Source organism: Drosophila erecta, unplaced genomic scaffold (genome assembly GCF_003286155.1).
Source record: "Drosophila erecta strain 14021-0224.00,06,07 unplaced genomic scaffold, DereRS2 tig00000021-arrow-pilon, whole genome shotgun sequence".
In the NCBI taxonomy this organism is placed as follows: Eukaryota; Metazoa; Arthropoda; class Insecta; order Diptera; family Drosophilidae; genus Drosophila; species Drosophila erecta.
The window spans coordinates 4,132,393-4,155,611 of record NW_020825198.1 but is presented as its reverse complement, the minus strand read 5'-3'; the positions used below and the strand labels follow the sequence as shown (position 1 = coordinate 4,155,611).

General features: G+C 44.3%; 4 protein-coding genes across 4 annotated transcripts in view; 2 read left to right on the top strand and 2 right to left on the bottom strand.

Annotated features, from left to right (window-relative positions):
- LOC6544382 (BAI1-associated protein 3) overlaps positions 1 to 9,865 on the bottom strand; it is a 49,294-nt gene extending 39,429 nt beyond the window's left edge. Inside the window, exons 1-2 of the mRNA XM_026977741.1 lie at positions 9,583 to 9,865; positions 8,754 to 9,039 (exon numbers count right to left, since the gene is read on the bottom strand). The gene's annotated coding sequence lies outside the window, so the exon portion shown is untranslated. The remainder of the gene's footprint in view (positions 1 to 8,753; positions 9,040 to 9,582) is intronic.
- Positions 9,866 to 16,919: 7,054 nt separating this feature from the next.
- Positions 16,920 to 18,015, top strand: LOC6544492 (uncharacterized protein F13E9.13, mitochondrial). Its single transcript, XM_001971439.3, has 3 exons — positions 16,920 to 17,056; positions 17,126 to 17,208; positions 17,272 to 18,015. The coding sequence occupies exons 1-3, from the start codon at positions 16,981 to 16,983 to the stop codon at positions 17,938 to 17,940; spliced, it is 828 nt and encodes a 275-aa protein (XP_001971475.1). The 5' UTR covers positions 16,920 to 16,980; the 3' UTR covers positions 17,941 to 18,015.
- LOC6544491 (FYVE, RhoGEF and PH domain-containing protein 6) lies at positions 17,944 to 20,236 on the bottom strand. The gene is made up of 4 exons (XM_001971438.3): positions 19,989 to 20,236; positions 19,374 to 19,931; positions 18,764 to 19,317; positions 17,944 to 18,707 (listed from the first exon to the last, which is right to left on the bottom strand). The coding sequence occupies exons 1-4, from the start codon at positions 20,119 to 20,121 to the stop codon at positions 18,027 to 18,029; spliced, it is 1,926 nt and encodes a 641-aa protein (XP_001971474.1). The 5' UTR covers positions 20,122 to 20,236; the 3' UTR covers positions 17,944 to 18,026.
- Positions 20,237 to 20,431: 195 nt separating this feature from the next.
- LOC6544490 (RINT1-like protein) lies at positions 20,432 to 23,095 on the top strand. The gene is made up of 5 exons (XM_001971437.3): positions 20,432 to 20,688; positions 20,743 to 21,570; positions 21,628 to 21,853; positions 21,908 to 22,700; positions 22,783 to 23,095. The coding sequence occupies exons 1-5, from the start codon at positions 20,548 to 20,550 to the stop codon at positions 22,967 to 22,969; spliced, it is 2,175 nt and encodes a 724-aa protein (XP_001971473.1). The 5' UTR covers positions 20,432 to 20,547; the 3' UTR covers positions 22,970 to 23,095.
- Positions 23,096 to 23,219: the final 124 nt, after the last annotated feature.

The following is a 23,219-nucleotide window of genomic DNA, read 5'->3' as shown; positions in this document are numbered from 1 at the left end:
TGGAGTGCTGAGCGTGGCCAGCATATAGTACATAAATATGCAGGCAGGAGTATATACATATGCCTAAAACTCACGAGCAAACTGAATTTGCAGCTATAAGCAAGCGGAAAGTCAGATGAAGTCTGCCAAGGAAGTAATGATACAGAAAATTATACCATTAGGTCTAAAGAAAAGATTTATTTGCTAACCGCAGTCTAGACGAGTGGAAAAATATTGCAACGCAGCACTTGCCCAAGTTAATAACGTAAATTAACAGAAAAACTGTAGACTATTATTGGTAAAAATAACAATGCCCTTTTGGAAGGCTCGTGAATAAACAATGCCCAATTCGTTCGCCTTTTATTAATGGCATTCCATTGTCCTGTGCCTGCAAATTGATTTGACAAGGATCTCCGACAAAGAGCAACGAAAATGGCCAAAATATGATAACAACAAATTGACGGACAATGGCTGCCGCATTTGACCATCGCAATCGCCATCGCAATCGCCATCGCCATCGAGAGTTTTCCAATCAAACTTGTACTTGCACCAACGTTATTGAAAGCAGCTTAATGCGCATGTAAGCTGTCCATTATTCCTCGACATGTTCGTGCCAACAGAAGCATTCAAATTTTGGCCAGTATAGTCGGTAGGTAGGTGTGGCCGAGGTCGAGATGGGTACCATTTTGCTCATGCATTATGCGCATTGTTTGCAACTTTTGTGTTGTTCAAAATTTGGTTATCAGCTTGGCAAGAAAAGAAAACAAAATAGGCAGGATACTGCTGCCACTGGGACTGGGACTGGGGCATGGGGATCCACTGGATCCACTGGATTTTCCCGGAATGGGACGCATAAATCACGCAAACTGGCTGGCTGTTGGGTGTACTGGGGACAAAAGGTGCCTGTCCTGTCGTACGTGTAACTGCATAAATATGATTGATATCGGGCCGATGGCCAGGACCTTGTAGCTTTCCCACGGCAAAAACAACTTCAATTACCATTGAGTGGTTAGATTAGGGGCGGGGTGGGTACATTGTGGGCATAACGTCTATATCATCGGGCCTTGCCAACAACTTTGGAACACCATAAATGCCTAAAATGTCGCATTGTTGCGCTTGGATTGTGACGAATAAAAGCGAGACAATAGGCCCAAAGGCGTCCTGGTGGAGGGGGAGTGGGGTTGGCGGGGCAGGAGGTGCTCTGTCATTGTTATAGCAACAATTTTCTTTTGTGAATTCGCCATGAAAGCGAATGAAACAGGCGGAAGCTTGACTTTGAGCCCCAGCGAGCAAATCTCCTGCCACCCACTCAAGCTTTAAACTTAATGTTTGCTAATATAATTAAGCGATTTGGAGCTCCTTCACTTCACTCAAGGATTTTTAAATTAATTTCTGTTGTCTTGTTGGTTTTAATTCCCACTCCCACTCGCTTTTTTCCGACTGCTCGTATATTATCCATCCGCCCCATTGGCCCGAGTTCAAGAGCTATTCGAAATGAATGGAAACGTTTCTGTGTTTCATTATGCCAAAGAGGAGAAAGCAAGTGCACTGAGAGAAAACTGTGAGGCTGTGATTTTCAAACTAGTAATTCAATATTTTTTGAAATAATTGAGGTAAAGGTAACTCTGTTGTAAGTATTTGATTTGTATTATCCAATTTATCTTATTTATTGCACAGTTTTAAAACACCTATCTTACTTACACAATTGTTGCATTTTGGAGCATTTTTTCCTGTACATCCTCATACACGAACACTATCACCATAACGTCAGCAACAACAATGTACAGCTCATGCAAAATGCAAGAGAATGCTGAATAAATCAGGGGAAATGGCCAGGAGGCAAGTTGGTAGTGGCAGCTGCTCCAGGAGCGAATTAAAGACCCCATTGAGCCTTAAGCCGCCGGCGTGGCTAACTGACTACTCAAGACATCCGCCAACTGACTGACTGACTGACTGACTGACGACCGGCTGACTGAGAGCGACAAGGACACCGCCAAGAGTTAACTAAATGCTCGACAGTTGCAACAAGCGGCAAACAAAACGGATGGCAGAGTGGGAGCCAAAGTGAACGCAGATGAGGAAGTGGGTGTGGCAGTGGCAGTGGGGAGGAAGCCAAGGCCAAGTGAAGAAGCATCTCTTGGCGCAGCGCTTCCGCTGTTGTCATTCGCTTAAAAGTTTATTCCTCGCCTGCCGCTGACAGGCGAAAGGCAAGTTGAATCCAGTCGCAAGTCGCCAGTCGCTTCTTTGGTGTTCCATCTAAATATCAAAATGCCAAGCCCCCCACCCCCACCATTCCTTTCATTTTCCTGCCTGGCTTCTCCTTGGCCTAAAAGCGTCTTGGCCTTATATCCGGTGCCGCAACACTTCCTGTTTACAATTTAAACTAATAAGCAGCCAACGGGACTGACAACAAGAACGCAGTCGAGCTCCTCGCAGCTGGCATCGTTTTCAATTTTCATCCTGACGCCCATTTATTTCTGTTTTTCGCCCCCCTTCCAGGCGCCTGATCTCTTTACATATTCAATAAATTGAAATTGACATTTGGCGTTGCAGGGGGCGGCCTTCTGATGTATATCCTGTTGTAACCAAGCACACATGACGCCATGCAGAGGCATTCGAGGCAGCAGAATATCCATCAGATGACGAAATGAATGAATATTCATTCTCCAACTATTCACTTGAAGAGTCTTTCTTTAATAGCATATGATACATTTAATATAATCAGTAGATTTAATGTCAAAAAATAATAATGTCAAAGGACATTTAAATATTATCTACAGACTTGGTGTCCACTTTTCCCAGTGTAACACTGCACAGCTTTCAATATTTGCTATTAGCATAGTCAGCAAATAGTAATCGGCAAATAGAAAACGATGAAACTATGTCAGTCGCCTGCCTTCAGCCAACTGAGCGCCCCACCTGATCCTTTCCGAATGCAATGAACTGCAATCAAATCCGCCAGCCCGAGCACTTCATTAACCAAGTGAATCCGATGGCATGCCAGGCAATTCATTAGGCCCCCAGCCACTTGAAGGGCTTAATCCACAGCGATTTGTGCACTTTCCAGCCGCCTGAAGACACGGCCACTTGTTGAAACTCAATTAACTTGGAGGAGCGAAAGTGTTGCGCCTGCGAATGTCAAAGGAGGCTCACACATATTTGCACACACTTGCTACTTGCCACAGCAAAAAAAATGGCAGTAAGAAGCGCAATCAAAACGTCACTTGAACCATAAATTATGCCCAACGAAAGGAAGAACTCTTTGCATCTGGCAGGCCCGAGGCCATAAAAATGCTCATTTTGCCTAAGAACTTGCGAGAAGCGCGAGCTATTTTTAATAATTATTATGACCTGGGAGTGCAGGGGGGATTGCGGGAAGCTAAAGGGAGCTGTCAGTCTGTCAGCGAGTTGCAAAGAGATGAGGAGCAGTCCTGGAAGCCATTGTCCTGGAATCCACGTCCTGTGCGGAGAGAACCTCACAATGTTTACGTTATCTCATTTAACACTTGAAAAACTTTTCCACACACACACACACCCACAGGCACACACGCTCATTGGTGTGTGTTTGCTCTGTCTGAGTGTTTGCCGCTTTTCCAAGTGGCCTGAACCCCCACCGCCCCTCGCATCTTTTTGTCTGGCGGCGCATTTGCACATTAACAGTGTGAAAAATTATGATTGAGCCATAAAACAGTCAGCTGCGCCCACCAGGTTTCCAAACGGAGAAATCCTCTAGAGAATTGTCCCATGCGTGTGTTTCGTTCCCAACTGCCGGGCTGAAAGTTTTTCTTTATTTTTGGTAGTAGGTGGAGCAGGTTAAACCTGCTAGCAGAAACAAAAGGACATTTTCACTGTGTCCCGTTTCATGCCACCCACTGCCCACCGCCTCCGTGGCATTTTCCATTTTCCAGCTCTGCTTGAGCAAACAAAGTTAACCGGGCGATGCTTGCTCCCAGCGGAGTAGCAATTAAGCGACGAGCTACCTACAATTTTCCCCTTTTTTTTGTGTGTGTGCTGAGTGGAAAACATAACAATGCCAGTGCACTTCCACTTAACAGGGTAATTTTATATTTTAAAACAAAAGCGTAGTGGACCTATCAGTTTTTCGACTCTTTTTAGATGTTGCGAAAATATGCAACTATAAATGAAGTCTATTTTCCAAAAGAATTTATGTTCACATCTTCAGCCCTAGGTCATTCAAAATAATTGAACATGAAGAAGGGCCAAAAAGATCATCTCCAGTAGTCAAATCAAATGGATGGCATTTGGATATGATAAAAAAGCAAATTTGTGCGCGTGTGTGTCACTTTCATGCAGGGCATCAATAATGAATGAGCCAAGTCCTGTGGAGTCGTTTCAATTGACTTGGCCCTGTCCATTAATAATCCAGCGGGCATATAAATCAATCATGCGACAAGCTGATAAACATCCAACAGCTAAACAAATATGTATCCGAGTGCTCAAGCGAAGCGGTATCGCCGCGTATGTGTGTTCACACTAAAACACGTCAACATTTGTGGAGGACGCAGGACGTGTCGAGTAATTCGGCTTTGTCCGCCGCACAATTTTATTGGATTTTATGCCGCTCTGCAAAGCAGCACAGCTGGCTGCTATTTTTAGTTATCTCTTACTGCGCAACAGTTGAAGCTGGAGCTGAATCTATTTTTAGTGCCAAAAGAGCAGTAGGCGAACAGCTTTTCCGCAGGATAATTCCGGTTTTGCATGAACATGGAGCCATTAAGCCACTGAGCTAAATATAAACATGCCAGACATGGGGATGGAACTCCATTCCAATTGAAAATACATTTACACCATACTATACTCCGCTTAAAGAAACTATAGAAACTTTGACACTTTGAGAAGTGTTTGAAAGTATGCTTCGAATGTCGACTAAAATCAAAATATGTTGTTGCATACTTCTGGGCGCCATTGAATTATTAACAATCATGTGACAGCTCTTTGCTTTGTTAAGCTTAAACTTTATCACTCATTCTACAGCGAAGGCTTGAATATTGTTCAAAAAGCAGTTTAATCCAAAAAGTTCTTAGCAACTTTTCCTTCAATCCTTTGATGAATGCCAACATGCTTCCTTAACCCGATTCACGTGTGTATGTAGAACGCAAATGCCCTAAGCATTACACAGCTTTAAGACAAATCTCAATTAGATCTGAAGTTCTCCCACGACAACTCGTGTCTTCTTCAGCACACTTTGCCAAGTAAGGCCAAAGCTTTGGCCAGAACTTCCATTCAGCTGCTAAGTATGCTATGGTTAATAAGCTAGCCTCCTCGTCCTGTTGGCTCAGTTGACAAATCCGGTGCTCGAAAGGCACATTCGCTGCCATTCTTGTGCTGCATCGCAATGCCAGTGCACCTCCATTTGGCTATAATATGCTGTGTTTTTTTGCCTCCAAGCTGTTTCGCTGGATGTGCAAAAGTATGCAATGCTTTTTTGCATTTCAAATGTCTAGAATGGAGCCTTAGAGTCGGACCTAAAGTGCCACCAGCCACCCAGCTGTTCCAGGTTCTCCTGCCTGTCCCCTCAACCCATTTCATCGTCGTCTTTTGGGGTACTCCCCCACTTTTCCCTCCTGCTACTTTTTTTTTGGTGCGCACAATTACACAACAACAATAAAAAGAAAGCAGCAGCAGGCAACGAAAGCTTTGCTACGTAATCAGAAAAACGTAAAAATTTCTACAAGCAGGTAACGAAAATATTTGAAATTGCTTTTTGCCTTTGCCACCCCGTTGAAGGACTCTTCGCCCACTCCTTGTTATTTTTTTTCCCCTTTGCTTCGGCATTCCGTCTGTCTAATGGCGTATATTTTAGGCCACGGTAGCTGCTTCGGGGTTTCGGTTTCGTCCTGTTTTATTTGTTTTTTCCTTTCATTTCGCCGTGTCGCTTTTCCTCACTGCTAAATCTTAACGACGTTGAGGACACATCCTTGCTGGCATTTTTTGTTTTACTGCCACACAGCGTCTTGATAAGGTTAATTGCCCATTTCTGACATACCCTTCATAACTCAATGGGCATGCTAATAACTCCTTCAAGGACTCTTTGATGTGTCGCACATGCTTCGTCTGCTGCACTGAGGGGTATTTTGGATTCGATACGACTGCGAATTCCGTTTGATTTCAGCACATAGCTAGCCGTCTTTTGGCTGTTGAACATATCGAATTCTGATTTGACGCTCATCGTCGGCGACATAACACAAATATTTGGGAACACAGCAGGCGACAATATTTTGCCACATTTCTGCCAGAGGTCAGCGGAAATTGAAAGAGGGGGGGTGGAGAAGTAGTCGCGTCGGTGGGGGAAACTCGATATGGGAATATCAAGCTAATGAAGGATACTTGTTGTCGCATATTAGAGTCATATGAATGGAATACTGAATGTGGGCATGGCAACCTTGCAGAGAAGCCCTGCACAAAAAGGACCCATATTGTAGGTAGTTGCCAATTCAACAAAGCCAAATTAGATCCTATTACCAATACTTATCATGTTATATGAATGGCCAACCGAAGATGGAGCTAAAACCTTTCACGTTACTATGCAAACTTTGCACCAAACTATGAACCCAAATTAATTTTCATCTTTTACGTACAGCAAATAAAGCACAATTTTTGCTAGCTTTTCTTAGTCCGAATAACACAAATTCTTACCAACTGTGGCACATAATCTTCCTACAAATATTCCTACGAACCAAAGAAATTCTTCAAGAAATAAAAATAATCCTTCGTTTTTAAATTTTTACATTGCCCATTTTGCATATAATTGGTTTTTTAGTTGTTTTCGCTTTGTTCTTATTTAATTTAAACAAAAAAATTGTTAGAAATACAAATTTGAATGCAATAAAGTTGTGGTTTGTGTCTTGTTTTTTCTCTGCCTCTAAGCCATTCCCTAACAAACTTGCCACAGAAACCACAACAATTGCAGCTGGCAAACAAACAAGGAATGCCAAAAACAATGGAAATAGCCAGAAAAAATAGCTCAGATTGTCGAACAGCAATAAAATGCAAATAATAATGCGTAGTCAAAGTTGTGCTGTCATCGAAACTAAACATTTTTCTTGCAATTAACGTCGGAAGAATGAAATGGAAAAACAACTTGTTTGTAACCTTTATGCAAAACAGCAGCGGAAAAGGCAAAAGTCGCAGTGACCGAGAGCGATTTCAATGAAATGCCCACCGAATCCTTTGAAGTTGCCCACATTCAGTCTAAGGACAATATTTTGGGAAATCTGAGGGCTTTTCTTTTTTTTTTTTTTTTGGTGGGTGGTGCCGTGAGGAGCAATAAAGCACAGAAGTGCCAGCACAACGAACGGAAGTCAAAATGGAAATTATGATAAGAACTACGGAACTGGACAGTCATTAAAATGGAACTGGTACACCGAATTATGTAGTCAGCGAAATACAAGCGGAAAAAAGAGGAAAAAATTAACGGAGAAAACAAAACGCAGCTCAAACAAAAAGGGTGAAATATGTCCCGATGTTAAGTGCTTCATTTAATTAACAAAGTTGACATGAAAGCACGGCGCCGCCTTTTATCAATACCCTAACTTATCAAAGGTCATATCCTTCACTGGTAAGTGAACCCACCTTTTGAAGCTTATATTTGGTATCAATTGTGAGTGTCTGCGGGGCAGAGTTTAACGATTATTTTTGGAGCTGATTGCGGTATATTATTGGACAGGAAATTAATCACTTTTAAGGGTATCCAAGTCATCCTGCCTCCTTCAAACGTGCCTCTTAATTGTTTGCCTTTGCCACCGAGCAAAGCTAAGCAGATGGCACCACTTGAGCCGCGACACTCATACGCCAGGTGGGCCACCATGGAATTACTAGGTTAATTTGATTTGAAATTTGCATTTCGCTACAGCTGCACGTGGACTTGTGTGTGTGTTTGTGTGCTATTGACACGGATTTTGCATAAATTTAATTAGTCTGCCACGAATGAACAGTTGCCAAATTGGAGTTGAGTTTTAATTAACTGCGGATGTACCGATCCCATCGGCCTGTTGCTGTTTTTGTTTACTTTTTAGCTGGGCAGTCATTTGTTATTCTGTATCCCACAAGCCATCCGGCTGAATGCCATAAAAACAACAGCTGCACATTTCACAGACACCACGGGTAACTGATATACGGCAGCAAATTAGACGACATATTCCATATAATACGCGTAATACTCGTGTACGTGGCCATAATAGTTTGCCGCGATAAGGAAGCGGTCATTAAATGCGCCCGAGGCATCCACATCATCAAAATATTACGGCCAGTTCGCTCGCTTTGCGTCAATATTTGTTTGCCATGATTAAAGAAAATACGCATTACGTATACGCCTTGTACGCCGTTTCAACTTTCCCTGATTTATCCCACAAAACAAATGCACCGCTCACTGAGTGCGAACATAAATATTGATTTGCAAAAAAATGCGTGAATACTTTATTGCAATAATAAAACGGATTTAATATCACCGATTCGCAATTTCGCCCTTTCTGTTCAACGCTATTAGCCATGAATCAACTTTCAGCCGGACATTCGCAATCCCAAAGGGCCCTCAGGTGTTAATAATATATGTACTTTATCACACATATGTACATACATATGTTAGTCGTGTGTGGAATTTACAAGGATTAAATTAATAATGAAAACTGGCATGAATAATTAATGACCCATGAATGCTTTGGTTGTTATCATTAATTGCACTGCGAATGTCGCTGGCAGACTGTCGATTTATTAACCTTTTCCAGAGAATAGTGCAAACTGTTTCAAGGACTCACCAGGTGAATGGGAATCCTTTTCCTTTGCTGTTGCTCTCGAGTTCGCCTTCAACTTTTATGGCTGCATAAATTGACGCGCTGCTCCGGTTTTGACCAGAACTCGGAGTTTCGAATGCAAATTGCTCCTTCTTTCAGGATTTCTTACTTATTTTTTGAAGTCTACTTTGCTCTTAGGCGCGGATCTCTTTTGTAATATTTATTTTAGCATAATTTTCGGTTGTGCACTTTTCGTATTTCGCATTTCGCATGTCGTTTTTCGTTTTTCGTTTCTCGCTTTCCGTTTCAACTTGAACAAAACATTCAGAAGCATACTTAATGGGGCATGACCAAGGCTGAGATCGTAAAATAAATGGTTATGTCCTGTGGCCCCCAACTGCAGTGCGGTGTAGTATGGCGTTCAGTGGGTCCGTGTGTCCGTGTATCCGTGTTTCCGTCCTAAGTCCTATGTGGTGTATCCAGTGTCCTGTGTGCAACAGTTGTCGTGGGGTTTTTTCCACGGAAGTGTAATGGTTTCGGGCAAATGGATTTTTATTTTATTGCCTGGCAATAAAAAGCGAAACTGCAGGCCGCGCAACAGTTTGCAATTATGTGCAAATGCAGCGTGACATAAACGGGCGGATCCCGTCGGTTGGCCCCTCTTTATCCTTCGTCGTTTAGCTGCAAGCAATTTGCTTTTAATTGCCGCTGCTGCTGCTGCTGATGCTGCTGCTGCTCCACCTCTCCTCAATTTAATTCAATTCAATTTGTTTTAGTTGGGTCGAGTTTGCTTTGCTTGGCTTATTCGTTTCGTTACGTTTCATTTCATTTCATTTGACACTCGCGCACTCACTTTCACACCGCCTTCGGTTGGCTCTAGGATCTTTTTTTTGCTTGATTTGATTGACTCCTGACTGGGAGACCAACTAGGAGACTGGGCCCTCGGCTGCCGACTGGACTTCCTCAGGTGCCGCTGGGTGGTTAGAGCTACTACCTTCTGCGACGCCTGCCCACAGCGAACTGAGCTGCTCCAGTTTCGGGCTTCACCTTATAAGCCGTGCATCCATCGCACTGTTGCTGCTGCTCCTGCTCCTGCTGCTGCTCCTGCTCCTGTGCTATCCTCAATGCGAGTCCTGCTTGCTGGCTTGCCTTCCAGCCAGCCGTTGTCCTTTGATAAGAGCTGGCATCGGTGTGCGTGAGAGAGCGAGAGCCGCAGAGAGCGGGAGTGTGTGTGTGGAAAGCTCGGTCGGTTCAGGTTTCCCCAACATCGCGACTCTCTTCGAACAAAGCTCAACAGGGAGTTTACCGTTAGTAACATTTGAATTTCAAATGTTATATTACGTTTTTTATTTAATGAATTCAGAATATATTGCATAAAGTTCAGCTAAGTTACGAATTTTATGCACTATTGAGTGTTATTTAGCATAACATCAACGAATTTTCCGCATGGCCGCATGAAAAAGAAACCATATGCTATAAGCATTAGAAACTTAGAAACACAGAGCTCAGAAAATATTTTATAAAAATGTAATTTTTAAATTTTGTTTGGAAAAAGTCTTTGTGTTTCTTTAATTAATTGAATGTTTTAACAATCTATAAATATTGTAGCTATCATCAACATGTTGAACTTTCAATAAGATCATAATTTCGAAAAATGTGATATTTACTTTAGAACTGTAACATAAAGGCTCTTTCTTCGGTAATACGAAACTTGCTCTACCAAAGCTCCGTCTGTTACTACGATTATACTCTGCTTAATGGTGTGGGTTGGTCATGAATGAATTCCCTCCTGTTGCATATGTTTTTATGGCCAAGGATGGTAAAAGGGGGTCGAGACTTGGCCTAGAAATGGAGCATACAACCGACCAATCCGCCCACCCACTCACGCACACTCACACACACACGCACACAAACATATGGCTCCCCTCTCCGTGAAGTTCAAGATGAAGGTTAGCGCCGAAAACTCGAAAAGCTGCAGAAAAGCTCGCTCTTTCTCTCGCTCTCTCTCCGTTCTCTCTTTTATCTCTCGCTCGTCAACATGTTGCTCTTGTACGCTCCACTTCGATTTGTTTTGTTTGCCTTCTGCTTTCCACCGTGGCGCCCCAAAAATTATGATGAGCTCCATCAAGCGACGGCGCTTAGCGCGCGTTGGCTTCCTTCCTTTACCACTCAGCCACCAAACGCCACCCACCAATCGCCACCCACCAAACACCACCCACGTCTGCTTGCCACAATTTGAGCCACTCGCATCCTGCCACTAAAGATTGCACGTAAGGAAAATTCAGTAAAAATATTTCACATTTTTAATATGAAATTTGCAAGGATTTTATCTATTTTATTAAATAATTCCAAGAATTTTAGGCAACCTGTAACAAATGTATAATAAACTCAATTAAAGGGAATATAAAATCGTTAATTTATTTAAAGAATTTAGAATTTAAATTTCATGTAATAGACAAATTTCATCGAGGTCTTAATTTCTTTTCAAAAAACCCATAGCATTATTACCATTTTAATATTATTTTAAAAGTGTACAACGAGAAAGCAAAAATTGTCAATTGTGAAATTGCATCTGTGAAGGTTACACATTCCTCTTCAATGCCAAAATGGATGTCTATTTCGGAATTTGGTTCCGCAATCTTAGTCTTATAGCTGGCATTTTCCCTCTTCCTTCTGCGGCTGCCCGAATCCGAACGCTCCTCCACGACGATGACCCAGAACCCCGCCTTTCGCCAGGCGACCCAATTTCATGCCTCCACGTACACGGCGCTCAGGAATGGAGCACAGAGAACGGAGAACCGAGAACGGAGATTCATCCAGCGAAGTGGTGGCTCATGTAACACTGGGAGGCAGTGTGTCCGGGCATCGAAGGCGCCTTCGCCTGATTGGCTTGGGGCTTTGGCAGTTGGGGGCCTGCCAACGGAATGGAGGTGCGAATGCGACGCATTTCTGCATCATGCATTGTTGGCAGGAGTCAACAGACGTCAGCCAGGCGGTGATTGATTGTTGGCCAACATTGTGCATTGTGGAGGGCAAAAACCGGTGCCATTGGCAACGAAATTAAGCGGCTTAAATAAGCGACAATATCAAGGAGTTGAACAAGAGTCCTTGTAGAAGGATTGTGGGGGGTGGGGGGTTTAGGGTGGCAAGTACTTCGTAACTAACTATTCTCGTTGCTCTCTCTTGGACTGTGAAAATGATAAAAGTTTTGTGCTTCTCTCCCGCTTGCCAGCTATCTTTTCTTAATTTGAGTTGGGCCAAAGCAGCCAAAGTTGTTCGCTGTCAATGATGTGAACTTTTGAACTTTGATTGGTGGCCCAAACACACACACACACACACACAGTTCACATACACACAGGCAGTCGGGATTGCACACCTTTAAGCGCTTTAACTTTAGGCTTAACCAGTTTTTAGTTTGGCTTTCAAAGCAATCGCAGAATATTGTGTAATTAGCTTGGAAACAAAGCCGAGATTAAATTACACTAATTAAAATACCAACACAGCAAACCATGTAATTTTGTAATACACTTGGCCTAAAAATCCGTAAAGAGCTTATCGAATTAGTTCATCAAATTGGGCAAAACTGTATGCTTTGTTTATAGAAAAGCAGCAGTATTTCCCAGTAGTTGCTGGCATTACATTGTTGTGCAACAGCAAAGCAGGGCAAACAGAATGTTGCTTGATTAAAAATGCGAATAGCAAGGCAAATGCTTTAAATACCCAACCCACTTGAATGGAATGCAAATTATATCCTTTAGGAATTTCAGCAGAATGCATTTGCGCAGCTTCATTAGACGGCTGGGAAAGACAAAAGCCAGGTGCATTGCAGCCCCATTTTAATACCCGCTTGCCTTTTAAGCCAAGGATAAAGTGAGACTTAAGGATGTTGTAAGAGGAGTCGACTGACTCCGGAATGGAATGCAAAATAAATGGACGGGAAAATGCTCTTGAAGTGCCACTGATTTTCAGAACGCTCAAGTCAACCGACACAAATCACTTTCACTAATTATGTCTTCCTCTTGATGACCGGCCAGTTATCTATGGAGTCCGGCTTAAAAGCTAAAGGACACGCAGAAAAACAAAACTGAAAGTCGCAGCTGGTTTATCAAGTTCTTCTTGTTTTTGCCGTAATTCACAGGATTTTAGTGTAAGTGTGCTAAGTTCTAGTTGGCAGGTAAAGGTTTTGACTCTTCAGATACTGTATCTGAAGGCTCGCTTCGCTCGGTAACGAAATCCAATAAATAAAAGTGAAATGAAAAAGCGTAGCATACTTTTGCGGGCAGTTCAAGGTGCGACAATTTGTTTTTGGCTGACCAAGATAAAGCGAGTCGATAGTCCAACTAGCCATGTCTGGGGCAGTGGCCACTCCCTGAATCCAGCTGTCTGCTCCTCGGGTTTTTTCGACTTATTTGGTCAGCCACTGGCTGTCCGACTGGCGACTGGGTGCGCCAACGTATATTTGCCACCTGAGGTCACGAATACGTCGCTTACTTTCTGGCTGTGGCTTAGTTTAATTAAAGTTCTCTTGAAAATTCGACGTTGCTCGTATTATGGCCTTTTTGGTTGGCCCTGTCTGGGCTGCCTGTCAGCTGAAACGGCGAATTGAGTAATTTATTTCTCCCTCGGCAGCTGCAGCAAATTGTGCACACGTGGCGTATACGTGTTGTTCGCCTTTAATTGTTCATGCAGCGCTTGCAATTTCACCTTTATGGCATAATTTGCAATCCTCCTTCGCGGTGTGGCATATTTATATTTTTTATAGTAAAAAACCAAGTAAAAAGTTGTCTCTTTTTCTGTTCAGAGAGCTGAAGAGAGTCGTCTGCAAACTTTTGTCACCTAAATCATTTAGTGGAATATTGCTGGCGCTGTAAAGCAGTCAACATTAAACGAAGTGCCTGGTAAGCACCAACCGCTGAGAAATGGTGAAAATTTAGCACTGCTCATTATGGAAAAAGCCCTAAAGTGGGTTAAACTGCGGAGATGCAAGGCATTTAGTGAAAAATATGGCTATAACCCTTGAGAACTTGGGTGTTTAAAGGTGTCGGAAAAAGTTAATACTTTAATGGTGATACTTTAATAATACTTTGATAACAATGATAATGATAGTTAATATTATGACTAAAAGCTTAAATATCCTGCAACAAAACCTGTGTTGCCTGTTTCCAATAATACTCAGCTTTTCTCTGAATTCAACCAGCTACTTTTTGATTTTAATGAGTGTTAATATTCTGAGAAATACCTTTTGAATTAAAAACATGATTGCTTGGCTATGGAAACTTAACAAGATAATGCCCTAATATTTCAGCTCCTTTAAGGTAAGCACCTCTGGTTGTGCCCATTTTGGCCAAGGGGACAGCCACCCAATGTGCAGTTTTGGCCGCTTACAAGCCGCCCTCTGTGCACACAATGTGGCCATGTTTTCGCTCATTTAGCAATTTGCAGCGCAGCCTGGTCGCGTGTTGGCCATATTACCACCACCCTTGGCCAATGATGATCGATGCGCTGTCGGTGACGTCCAGGAATTATGGCCACCGATAGCGACAGCACGCACATTTCGCAGGACACCCGGTGTCCTTGCCCTTCAGCGTTTAGCGAACGCGGCTCGCATGAAAATTGGTAATATTCACTCAATTTATTGACTAATTGCATTTGCACTGGCTAATGAAAACGCTCAAATGCCAAATAAAATGGCAAATTTATCAAATTCTCTCACGCGCCAAAGTCCTTCGTTCTTCGATAGCTTGGCAAATCAACGTCGCAATGTTGGCCGAATACGAATATTTGAAATGCTAATTTGTAAAATGGTCTCCGCTGATTCGACAATGATAAAGAGCTTCGCCCACGTTGAGCGGCATTAGGTGTGAAAATGTAATTTACGCGGAGATTAATGGAAAACTCGTTAGTCCCACTTCCGAGTTGAGTTTTTCTTCTTTATTTTTTTTGGGCGCAGCGATTTAGTTTCGCAGCGACGACTGTCTCTTGTCAAATGAATGTCGGCAAGTTTTTGCGGTCAGGAAAATGGGCTGCCTGCCTCACCTGTTTCGTCCAATCTTCTGCAGCTGACAGTTGAGGGAAAATTCGGAGGTGGAGCAGGAGGAGGAATGCAGGTGAAGGAAACTGGCGATCCACAACTGATGGCAACTTTTCAATTAGAGACTATAAAAAGTTTACCCTGCTGCATGGTAAATAATTCAATTGTTTTGGCCATGTCCACATGGCTATCAACTGCTTGTTTTTCAGTTTTGAAGAGACTTTTGTTATTGCACACTGCGTAATATTTGATGCACTTGCAGACGGCTTAATTAGTGCGAATTCGAGGAGCTCTCACTTTTGGCCAACTTGCATCAGTTGGTCAGTAATTGGTTCTTTGGCCTCGTCAGCATAAAGTTGGCTTAAGCTCGGCACTGAAGAAAATGTTAGAAATAAAAATGTTCCAATGAAACTAAACAATATTAATTTGTAATGATAGTTATTAAAAGTTCTGTAAGCCACAACTGCAAAATACACTTTTAACTTTGCTGAATCTTTGCCAAACCTTGATGGGTGATAAATCCTAGTTTTGATTTTCGTATGTGGCTTTTATCTTGTATCCTGTATCCGCTCGGCAAGCCAATTAGAAAAAGAGGTCCTGGGGGACGTGATGGGAAGGATATCCTGGACATTATGTTTTCTGTTTGCCATGCTGTGCGGTGCAGACAAACATACTCGCACAGATGAAGGTTGCTAGCAGCTCGCATAATCAAGGGCGGGGGCACAAAAGGCAAACACGGAAACAACTTGTTGCAACTACAAGCCGAACAAAGTGGGTACACATACACATGTGAGGCGACGCCAAAGGACACAGATCCTGCGGACCAGCTGCGCTGCTGCGGCGGAAGTGGGCTGAAAGTGCGAAGGGACACTCGGCTCAGATTATAAATTATTTATACTGTTTGCCAAACAGGTAAAGAGTTTCCACTTGGCCCAGGATATTTGCACAGGTCCTTCGCAGAGCGGTGAAACGAGCTAGAATTCAAGTGCGAAAGTCGATTTAATCAGCACGCCAGGTACTTGGAAATAATTTCGATTGTGTTGCAGCAAAGAGTAAACATATTTCTTCTCCATATCAATTAAGCTGGCATATCCTGATTGTTTGATCGACCTTGCCTCTGGCCCATCAGGTACTAAACGAAATTCAATTAGATTGCACATTTTTATGGAGCAAATGGAACCGCAGTAGTGGAGTCCATTACAACAATCGTTTTTACATATTGTAAACCGGACAAAGCGCAATTGTTACGTGCACAAAGGACACCGCACACAGCGACAGCAAGGAAAACAATGCCGAGCAAACAAACAAATGGCGAGTATGAAATGGGTGTGGGTTACAGGGTATGCGTTATGCGTTATGCAAATCGAAGGTGAGAGCGAAGGGAGCAATACGCACGCATCGGTAATTGAAATTCTGGCGCGCACAGTCGTTTCCGCTGAGCCCAGCCAGTTAGGAGCACATCCTATATACCACACCCCCACCATACCATGCCACCCCATTCCATTCCATTCAAAACAATCCAAATCAAACTCAAGGACGACGGGCTCCTCGCGCCTGAAACAATGTAATTGAGTGGCGACAGGAACAAAACAGGAACAAAACAGAAGCTGTTTCACCGCCCAAATGGGGAAGCCTTTCATTCGGCGAGACTTTGTAGGCGGATTTCCCCAGTTCCTATTCCCAGCTGCTGTTCCCCGGCTGCTTTCAGTCCTATTCCGGTTTCCCTGCCGCCGATAGCGCTCCTCATTGTTCCGCCAAAGTGTCATAATTGTTTTCGTTTGCACTCGCCATTCAGTTGAAGTGCCACTTCGTGATGCCTTTGTTTTGGTTCATAAAAAAAGGTTTTAAATGATTTCGGGTACTTAAAACTTTCACTCAAAAAGAGAAAAGTGGTCTTATTACTATGCTTGTGCAATGTGCTTTAAGTTAAATATCATATTCCATGCTAAAATCAAAAATTTAGCTTGCTTTAGGAATTTTAATGCTTGATTATGTTGCAAAATTGTTGAATTTTATAAAATATTTAAAAAATTTAATTAATTTGTATTAATTTTTTGTATTTTTTTTTTTTTGTTAATTTTGCCCACTAAATTATTTTATTTAATTATTTTAATTATGCAAAAAAACAAACAAATGTCATCCATCCCTGGTTCGCTTATCAGCTGTTTGCCGGCAAACTATTTCGGTTTTCCCACCATCTATTTCGCTTTAAAATCAAATATGCAACGATTCCTGAAGGTATTCAACCAGCAAACATGCAAAGTAATCGGCATGATACACGTGGATGCGCTGCCAGGTGAGAGAAGCTACACCAGAGCTTCAGAACCAACGAAATCCGATTGCTTCTAATCCGGAACCACATCAGGAACGCCACGATACGCCGGCAACTGGAAGCAGACGATTGAGAAGGCCATCCACGAGGCGAATCTGTACAAGAAACACCAACTGGTAGGATATATGTACATAAGTAATTTTCCATTCTATATGCATTGTTTGTATATCCGTTGGCAGGATGCCGTGCTAATAGAGAATATGCACGATATACCCTATGTGCCAGAGCGTCTTCTTGGCGCCGAGATAGTGGCCTGCATGACGCGCCTGGGACGGGCAGTGCGCGATGTGGTCCCCAAGGAGACGCCTTGTGGTGTCCAAGTGCTCGCCTGCGGCAATAAACAAGCACTGGCCATTGCCAAGGCCAGTCAGCTGCAGTTTATTCGCGCGGAGGGATTCGTTTTTGGTCACGTGGCAGATGAGGGCTTCACGGATGCCTGTGCGGGCGATTTGCTGCGATACCGGAAGCTCATCGATGCAGAGGATGTGCTGATCTTCACAGATCTGAAGAAGAAGCACAGTTCACATGCCATAACCGCCGATGTCAGTCTCCTGGAAACCGCTCATGCGGCCGAGTTCTTTCTGACCGATGGCATCATCATCACTGGGACAGCAACGGGTCATGCAGCCAGTCCCGAAGATCTGCAGCAGCTATCCGGCCGGGTGAAGGTTCCCCTGATAATTGGCTCTGGGGTGACCAAAGATAATATCGACAGTTACTACAAAGATGCCCATGCAGTGATAATTGGCTCGCACTTTAAGCGAAATGGCAACTGGCTTGAGGAGATCAGTGAACCAGCTGTGGATGAATTCATGCAAAAGATTTGCCAGCTGCGGCGCTCGAAATGATAATAATTGTTAATGAATTTATTGATGTGTGATAAATGTTGTAAACGGTGAAATATGTATACGATTTAGTTTGAAGTCATCTAGTTCTAGAATAGATTAGCAAAGAAATCATAAATTCGCTCACGCAACGATGTGGGTTTTAGGGCAGAAGACGCATCGCTTGAGAAAGCAAAGGGTTTCTCGACCAAAACCGGCGACACTGCATCCAAGGTGTCGTCGAACTTGACCCGCTTTTTCTGCGGCGGCGTGCAGATCTCCTCATGGCTCCTTAAATGTACGGGGAACATATTCTCCCCGTTGAACAGATCCTCTCGCTTGACAAATGTTGGTATGGTGTTGTCCACATTGTGGGCCCTAAAATAAGATTTGGAGTCGGAGTAGCGACTGGCGAAGCCGTAGCTTGGATCGTGATCATTGTTGGGCGCCGGCACATTGCTGCGTTTGAGGATGCCGCGAACATTGGCTACCTTGTCCCCGGCGGCTATCTTTTTGTACAATTTTGAGATGCGGTTCTCCTTGCTGGCGGACTCTCCTGGTCTTCCCGGCTGGTGGCGCATCTGCACAGCCGGAGGCGGAGGAGGAGCTGGTGGTGGTGGTGCAACACGTTTCATGGAACCTGAGGAGGAGGCCTTTCCCATAATATTGGAATTTGGAGTCCTCAAAATCCCACTGGAGACTTTTCGCTTCCGAGAAAAGCATGCACTGTCCTCGGTCTCTTCTTCGGAATCTGTGCTGCGATTCTTATTGCGGAAAACCGTTTCATATTCCTAGTGCATTAAAAATATTAATACTTGTATTGTAAATTCAACTATTGGGTACTCACGCATTTGCGCTTATTGGGACTCAGTACATAATCAGCTCCGAACTTCTTCATGTCCTTCTTGCGAATGGGCGTTCTTTTACTGGAGTCCTTTCGTAGAGTTTTTCGGCACTGCACGTGCAAGTCGATGGCATCGCGGATGAAGCCCACCCAAGTGCGCGACAACTGAACATCGCCGCTGCCAAAGATTATGCCATCACTCTGGCAAGATAGCTTAAAGTTGCCCGGCAGCATTTCATACACTTTGCACTTTTTCAAAGGGAAAATGCAGCAACACTCCAGTGAGTTCTCCACAACGGTGTTGGGCGCTCGTTCCTTGACCATCTTGCAGTACATGAAAATGTCGGACATGAGCACACAATAGCGCTTAATTTTGGTGCCCTTGTGAGTGATCTTCTGCAGAACGCCCTCCTTGATTACCCGCCGCGAGGGCTTCACTATGTTTGGTGTGCGGTTCACCAAGGAGTTCTGCAAATGAATCAGATACTGGGTGATCTCCTGCTCCTCCACACAGGTGTTTATGTGACTGGCGGTGGCCTCGATCTCCTTAACGGATTCTAAAAGAATGACCACATTTATGGGTTACCGAGTTATCTGCATGTTTAGATCATACCTTTCAACAACTTATAGTCAGCATCGGCGGGACTCGTGTACAGCAGAACCTGCTCCAAAAGAAGCTTGTACCGCGGAACCCGCTGGATGGGCACTATCATCAGTGAGTTTAGTTTGCGTTGCACCTCCGGGCGACTCTCAGTCTGCTCCAAAAACTTTCGGAACACCGGATTCTTGCTGATCAAGTCCTGGATGATGAAAAGAGCACCGCGGTAATCAAAGGCGTACACAGAGTACAGCTTGAAGAAAGGTGCCATTTTCAGGAATGCGTGCGCAACATTCTCCATGTTCCCCTCCAGTTCCCGTAGGAATTCTCCGTTCAGATTGTGGATCATTTCGATTTGACCGAAGAGCAGCGTGTGATTGGAGCAATCGATGATAGCCTGTTCCTTTAAGGGACGCACAAAAAAGTTCATCAACAGCTCCAGCTGCTCCAGATACGACTTTTCCGACGAGATGATTTCCTGGATGGCCTGGCGCCGGAAGCCCAAACGTTTTCCCGATTCCGGATTGGGTGAGCCAATGGGACTGCTGTTGTTGCTGTCCAGCATGGAGCAAACTGCACGAAATAGCCGCAATTAGCGAACACCTGGCGACGCTTTTTTATGCTGCTCACCTTTCCTGCGCGACTTGGCGGTTAGGAGATTCCTCTCCTGCAGCACCTGCCGCAGTTCCCGGCTGAAGCTGAGAGGTGTTTGTGGCGAGGGGATGAAGCCATTCCCGTATCCTTTCTGCCTGGGCGTAAACATTTTCCAACCAACTTTTTGCAAAGAAGATTTCTAAACGAAAACGACGCCACACCTGCTCAATTTGAACAATGCCGCTTCTGCAGTGTTACCGTTCATCGGTGGCAGCCACACTGCAAATGTGAGACCGCACTGGCGAGGGGAGTTTGAAGAATAAATGGAATAGCAAGCAATACATGTATTTTGTATATAATTTGGTAGCCATTTATCTGTATTAACTGTTAGGTACCTATAAATATTATTAATATTGTAAAAGTGTAATATCAACATAATTTCATTTACAACTACTTGGGCCCGCAAATTAGTTGCATTAGCTTGTTTATTGTCTTGCGACATGGTCACACTAGCTTAATTATTTATTTTTTATACGTGGTTCGTGGCCCGTTTAGCTTTTAATTTAAATGGTGTTTTAGCTAATGCTGCACCGAAATGCATGCAAAACTCAGCGAAACGGAGTTGCGCATAGTGGCGCGTCTAAATGAGGAGTTTGGAAAGGATGCCAGCCGGCTGCATCGCGCCAGTCACCTCGTTAGCCACTACAAGGAGCGCCTCCAAGTTTTGTCACAAACGGTAAGACGAATATTGATCTGTGTAGGTCATGTTTTAATCCATATAATCCTCCAGCTGGACTACGAAGATGCCCAGAACGTGTCCTGCTACAAATCCGCCTTCCAATGCCAGCAACAGGTCTGCGAGAGCATCGACTTCGAGCTGGAAAAGCTGGCCCAGTTCGAAGCCAAACTGAAAAAGAAGCTCAAAGAATGCCAGCCTGCCCTTAAGGGAGTGGCCGAGGACGTGGACAATGTGCGACAACTGCAGCGTTTGCAGCATTATCTGCGCCTGGTCCAGGACATCCAAGAGATAAGCGCTGCCCTGGGCAATGCCATCGATGGCAAGGACGAGGACAAACTGGTCAATATCTACCTAACCCTCTACGAGGGCAACGACTGCGAGCACAGCGTGGTGGGTCGCCTGCAGGCCGTGCAGGCACAATCCCTGAAATCCTTTGCCGAACGCACTGCCATCTACTGGCACAAGCTGCTGCTCAAGCGGCTTTCCAGCGAATTTGAGACGGTCCTGAAGAGCATGCGCTGGGCGCATCTGGAACAGCAGGCCCTCAACTATTCACCCACACGAGACACTGCCAAGGCGCAACTGCTTGCGGAGTACATGTTCCTCATCAAATCTCCAGCCGAAGAGCATGCGCCACTGCAAAGCATCACGCCCAGCATCGTGTGCCAGCCCATCAACCAGGTGGTGCAGCTCCTATTGGCGCCATATCGCCAGCGCTTCACATTTCACTTCACAGGCACAAGGCAAACAAATAGATTAGACAAGCCCGAATGGTTCTATACGCAAATTCTCAACTGGGGCAAGGAGACGCATTTCTTTGTGGGCAAAACATTTCAGCCATCTGCCATCAAAGCGGGCAAGCTAGACTACAATCTCAGAGTAAGTACTTGGTGGCCTACTAGACCATTCAAGGTTCTAATTGTGATCCTCTTTCAGCTGGAGTTCATGCGAGGTCTGGTGCAGTTAGCCATTGAGAAGTTAGCGGTGGACATAGAACAGATTGCCCAGGACGAGATACTATTTGCCCATCTGCTTGACGAGACGCTGGCCTTCGAATCCGAGTTACGGGAAACATTTGGATATCCGGCGAGTTTTCCCAGCGCTATATCCGTAATTACGCAGCCAATGTATTTGCTTCGGTGGATTTCACTGGAAGAACGATGTGAGATAAGCTCGTTGCACTCGATTGCTGTTATTTAATAATGTGCTTACCTAGTTTGTGCGGAAAAGATGGATGACATCCTGCAAGCGGAGACGCCATTCCAGCTAATTGATCCCAACACATTCGAGGACGATCTGAAAATTCCCAAGTGTGCGGATCAGTTCATGCGACTGCTGGACGCCATTAAGGATCGCTACAATGGTCTGATTCAGCCTGGCCACCAACTGCAGTTCCTTCACCTGCAACTGGAGCTGATCGATAGCTTCCGACGACGCCTGGTGCAGCTGCACAGCAGTGGAGCGGTGCCAAGCATTCCCGTTCTGAATGCCATCAACTATTTGGTAATGGTGTTGCGCGAATGGGGCGAAAACGTGCACTATCTACACCTGCACGCGGCACTTGCCGGTCCAAATGCAACGGAAATTAATTCAGTGTTCGAGCATGCGGTCTCTGAACTGGAGCATTGGGCCAGACAACTAATGCGGAATCTGGCTACCAAGGCAACCAATGAAATGAAAGCGAAATCGATGAGCTATCGCCATGATGCGTGGCCAACAATGCCCGAACAAAACAGCCGGGAGCCGTTTATCCTCTCGCCCAGTGGGGGCGAAATGTTCCAGGTACTGGTTACGCTGCTACACAATCTGGACCGGGAACTGTCCGCCAATCTGTTCAACCAGACGCTCCGTTTGATAGCCCATCAAATTGATGACTTCATGCTCGAGAGCATGGTCATGAACACGAAGTTCGCACCCGCAGGGGCAGCGCAATTCAATTATGACATGACGCGCAATTTATTTGCGCTCTTTGGACAGTATACGCGTCGTCCCGAGCTGCTCTTCAAGCGGTGAGTCATCTCTGCATATGCCAACGCGCACAATAAGTATAAACCTGACACCTTTCTTTCCCATTCCTATTCCATTCGCCAGAATACACGATGCATGCAAGCTGCTGGCGGCGGCACGGGGAACAGCCTTGCTACTGCTGGAAACGCTGCGCAGTAATCAATCGGTGGAGGAGAAAACGAAGCCGCTGAGGGAACTGCATGTGCTCAGCATGGACAGCAAACAATGCGTCGAGGTTCTGGAGCGGAGAACGGACATAAAGATGTTTTAAGCGAAGCAAATCTTTAAGCTAGTTAATTACTCTGTTTCTTATTGGGCCCTAGGAATTTATGCAATGATATACAACGTTTAGACGCCGTCTTTTTGCGAAATAAAATTATTACTACCTGGAATGAAAGCGAATAGGTGTTTATCGTAATTTACATTCATTTTATTTGAAGAAAGGCATGTGTATAAACATAGTTATCATGACGGAGATTTAACTAATTTGTATTTAACCAGGACACAGTTTTGATCTGGTG

Excerpts from the sequence above, each read along its gene's own strand:
- LOC6544492 (XM_001971439.3), top strand. The coding sequence starts at position 16,981 with ATGCAACGATTCCTGAAGGTATTCAACCAGCAAACATGCAAAGTAATC. Across the intron at positions 17,057-17,125 it reads ACACGTGGATGCGCTGCCAG|GAACGCCACGATACGCCGGC; the intron begins GTGAGAGAAGCT and ends GAACCACATCAG. Across the intron at positions 17,209-17,271 it reads TGTACAAGAAACACCAACTG|GATGCCGTGCTAATAGAGAA; the intron begins GTAGGATATATG and ends ATCCGTTGGCAG.
- LOC6544491 (XM_001971438.3), bottom strand. The coding sequence starts at position 20,121 with ATGTTTACGCCCAGGCAGAAAGGATACGGGAATGGCTTCATCCCCTCG. Across the intron at positions 19,932-19,988 it reads CGCCAAGTCGCGCAGGAAAG|TTTGCTCCATGCTGGACAGC; the intron begins GTGAGCAGCATA and ends TATTTCGTGCAG. Across the intron at positions 19,318-19,373 it reads TGACTATAAGTTGTTGAAAG|AATCCGTTAAGGAGATCGAG; the intron begins GTATGATCTAAA and ends TCATTCTTTTAG.
- LOC6544490 (XM_001971437.3), top strand. The coding sequence starts at position 20,548 with ATGCATGCAAAACTCAGCGAAACGGAGTTGCGCATAGTGGCGCGTCTA. Across the intron at positions 21,854-21,907 it reads GATTTCACTGGAAGAACGAT|TTTGTGCGGAAAAGATGGAT; the intron begins GTGAGATAAGCT and ends GTGCTTACCTAG. Across the intron at positions 22,701-22,782 it reads CCCGAGCTGCTCTTCAAGCG|AATACACGATGCATGCAAGC; the intron begins GTGAGTCATCTC and ends TCCATTCGCCAG.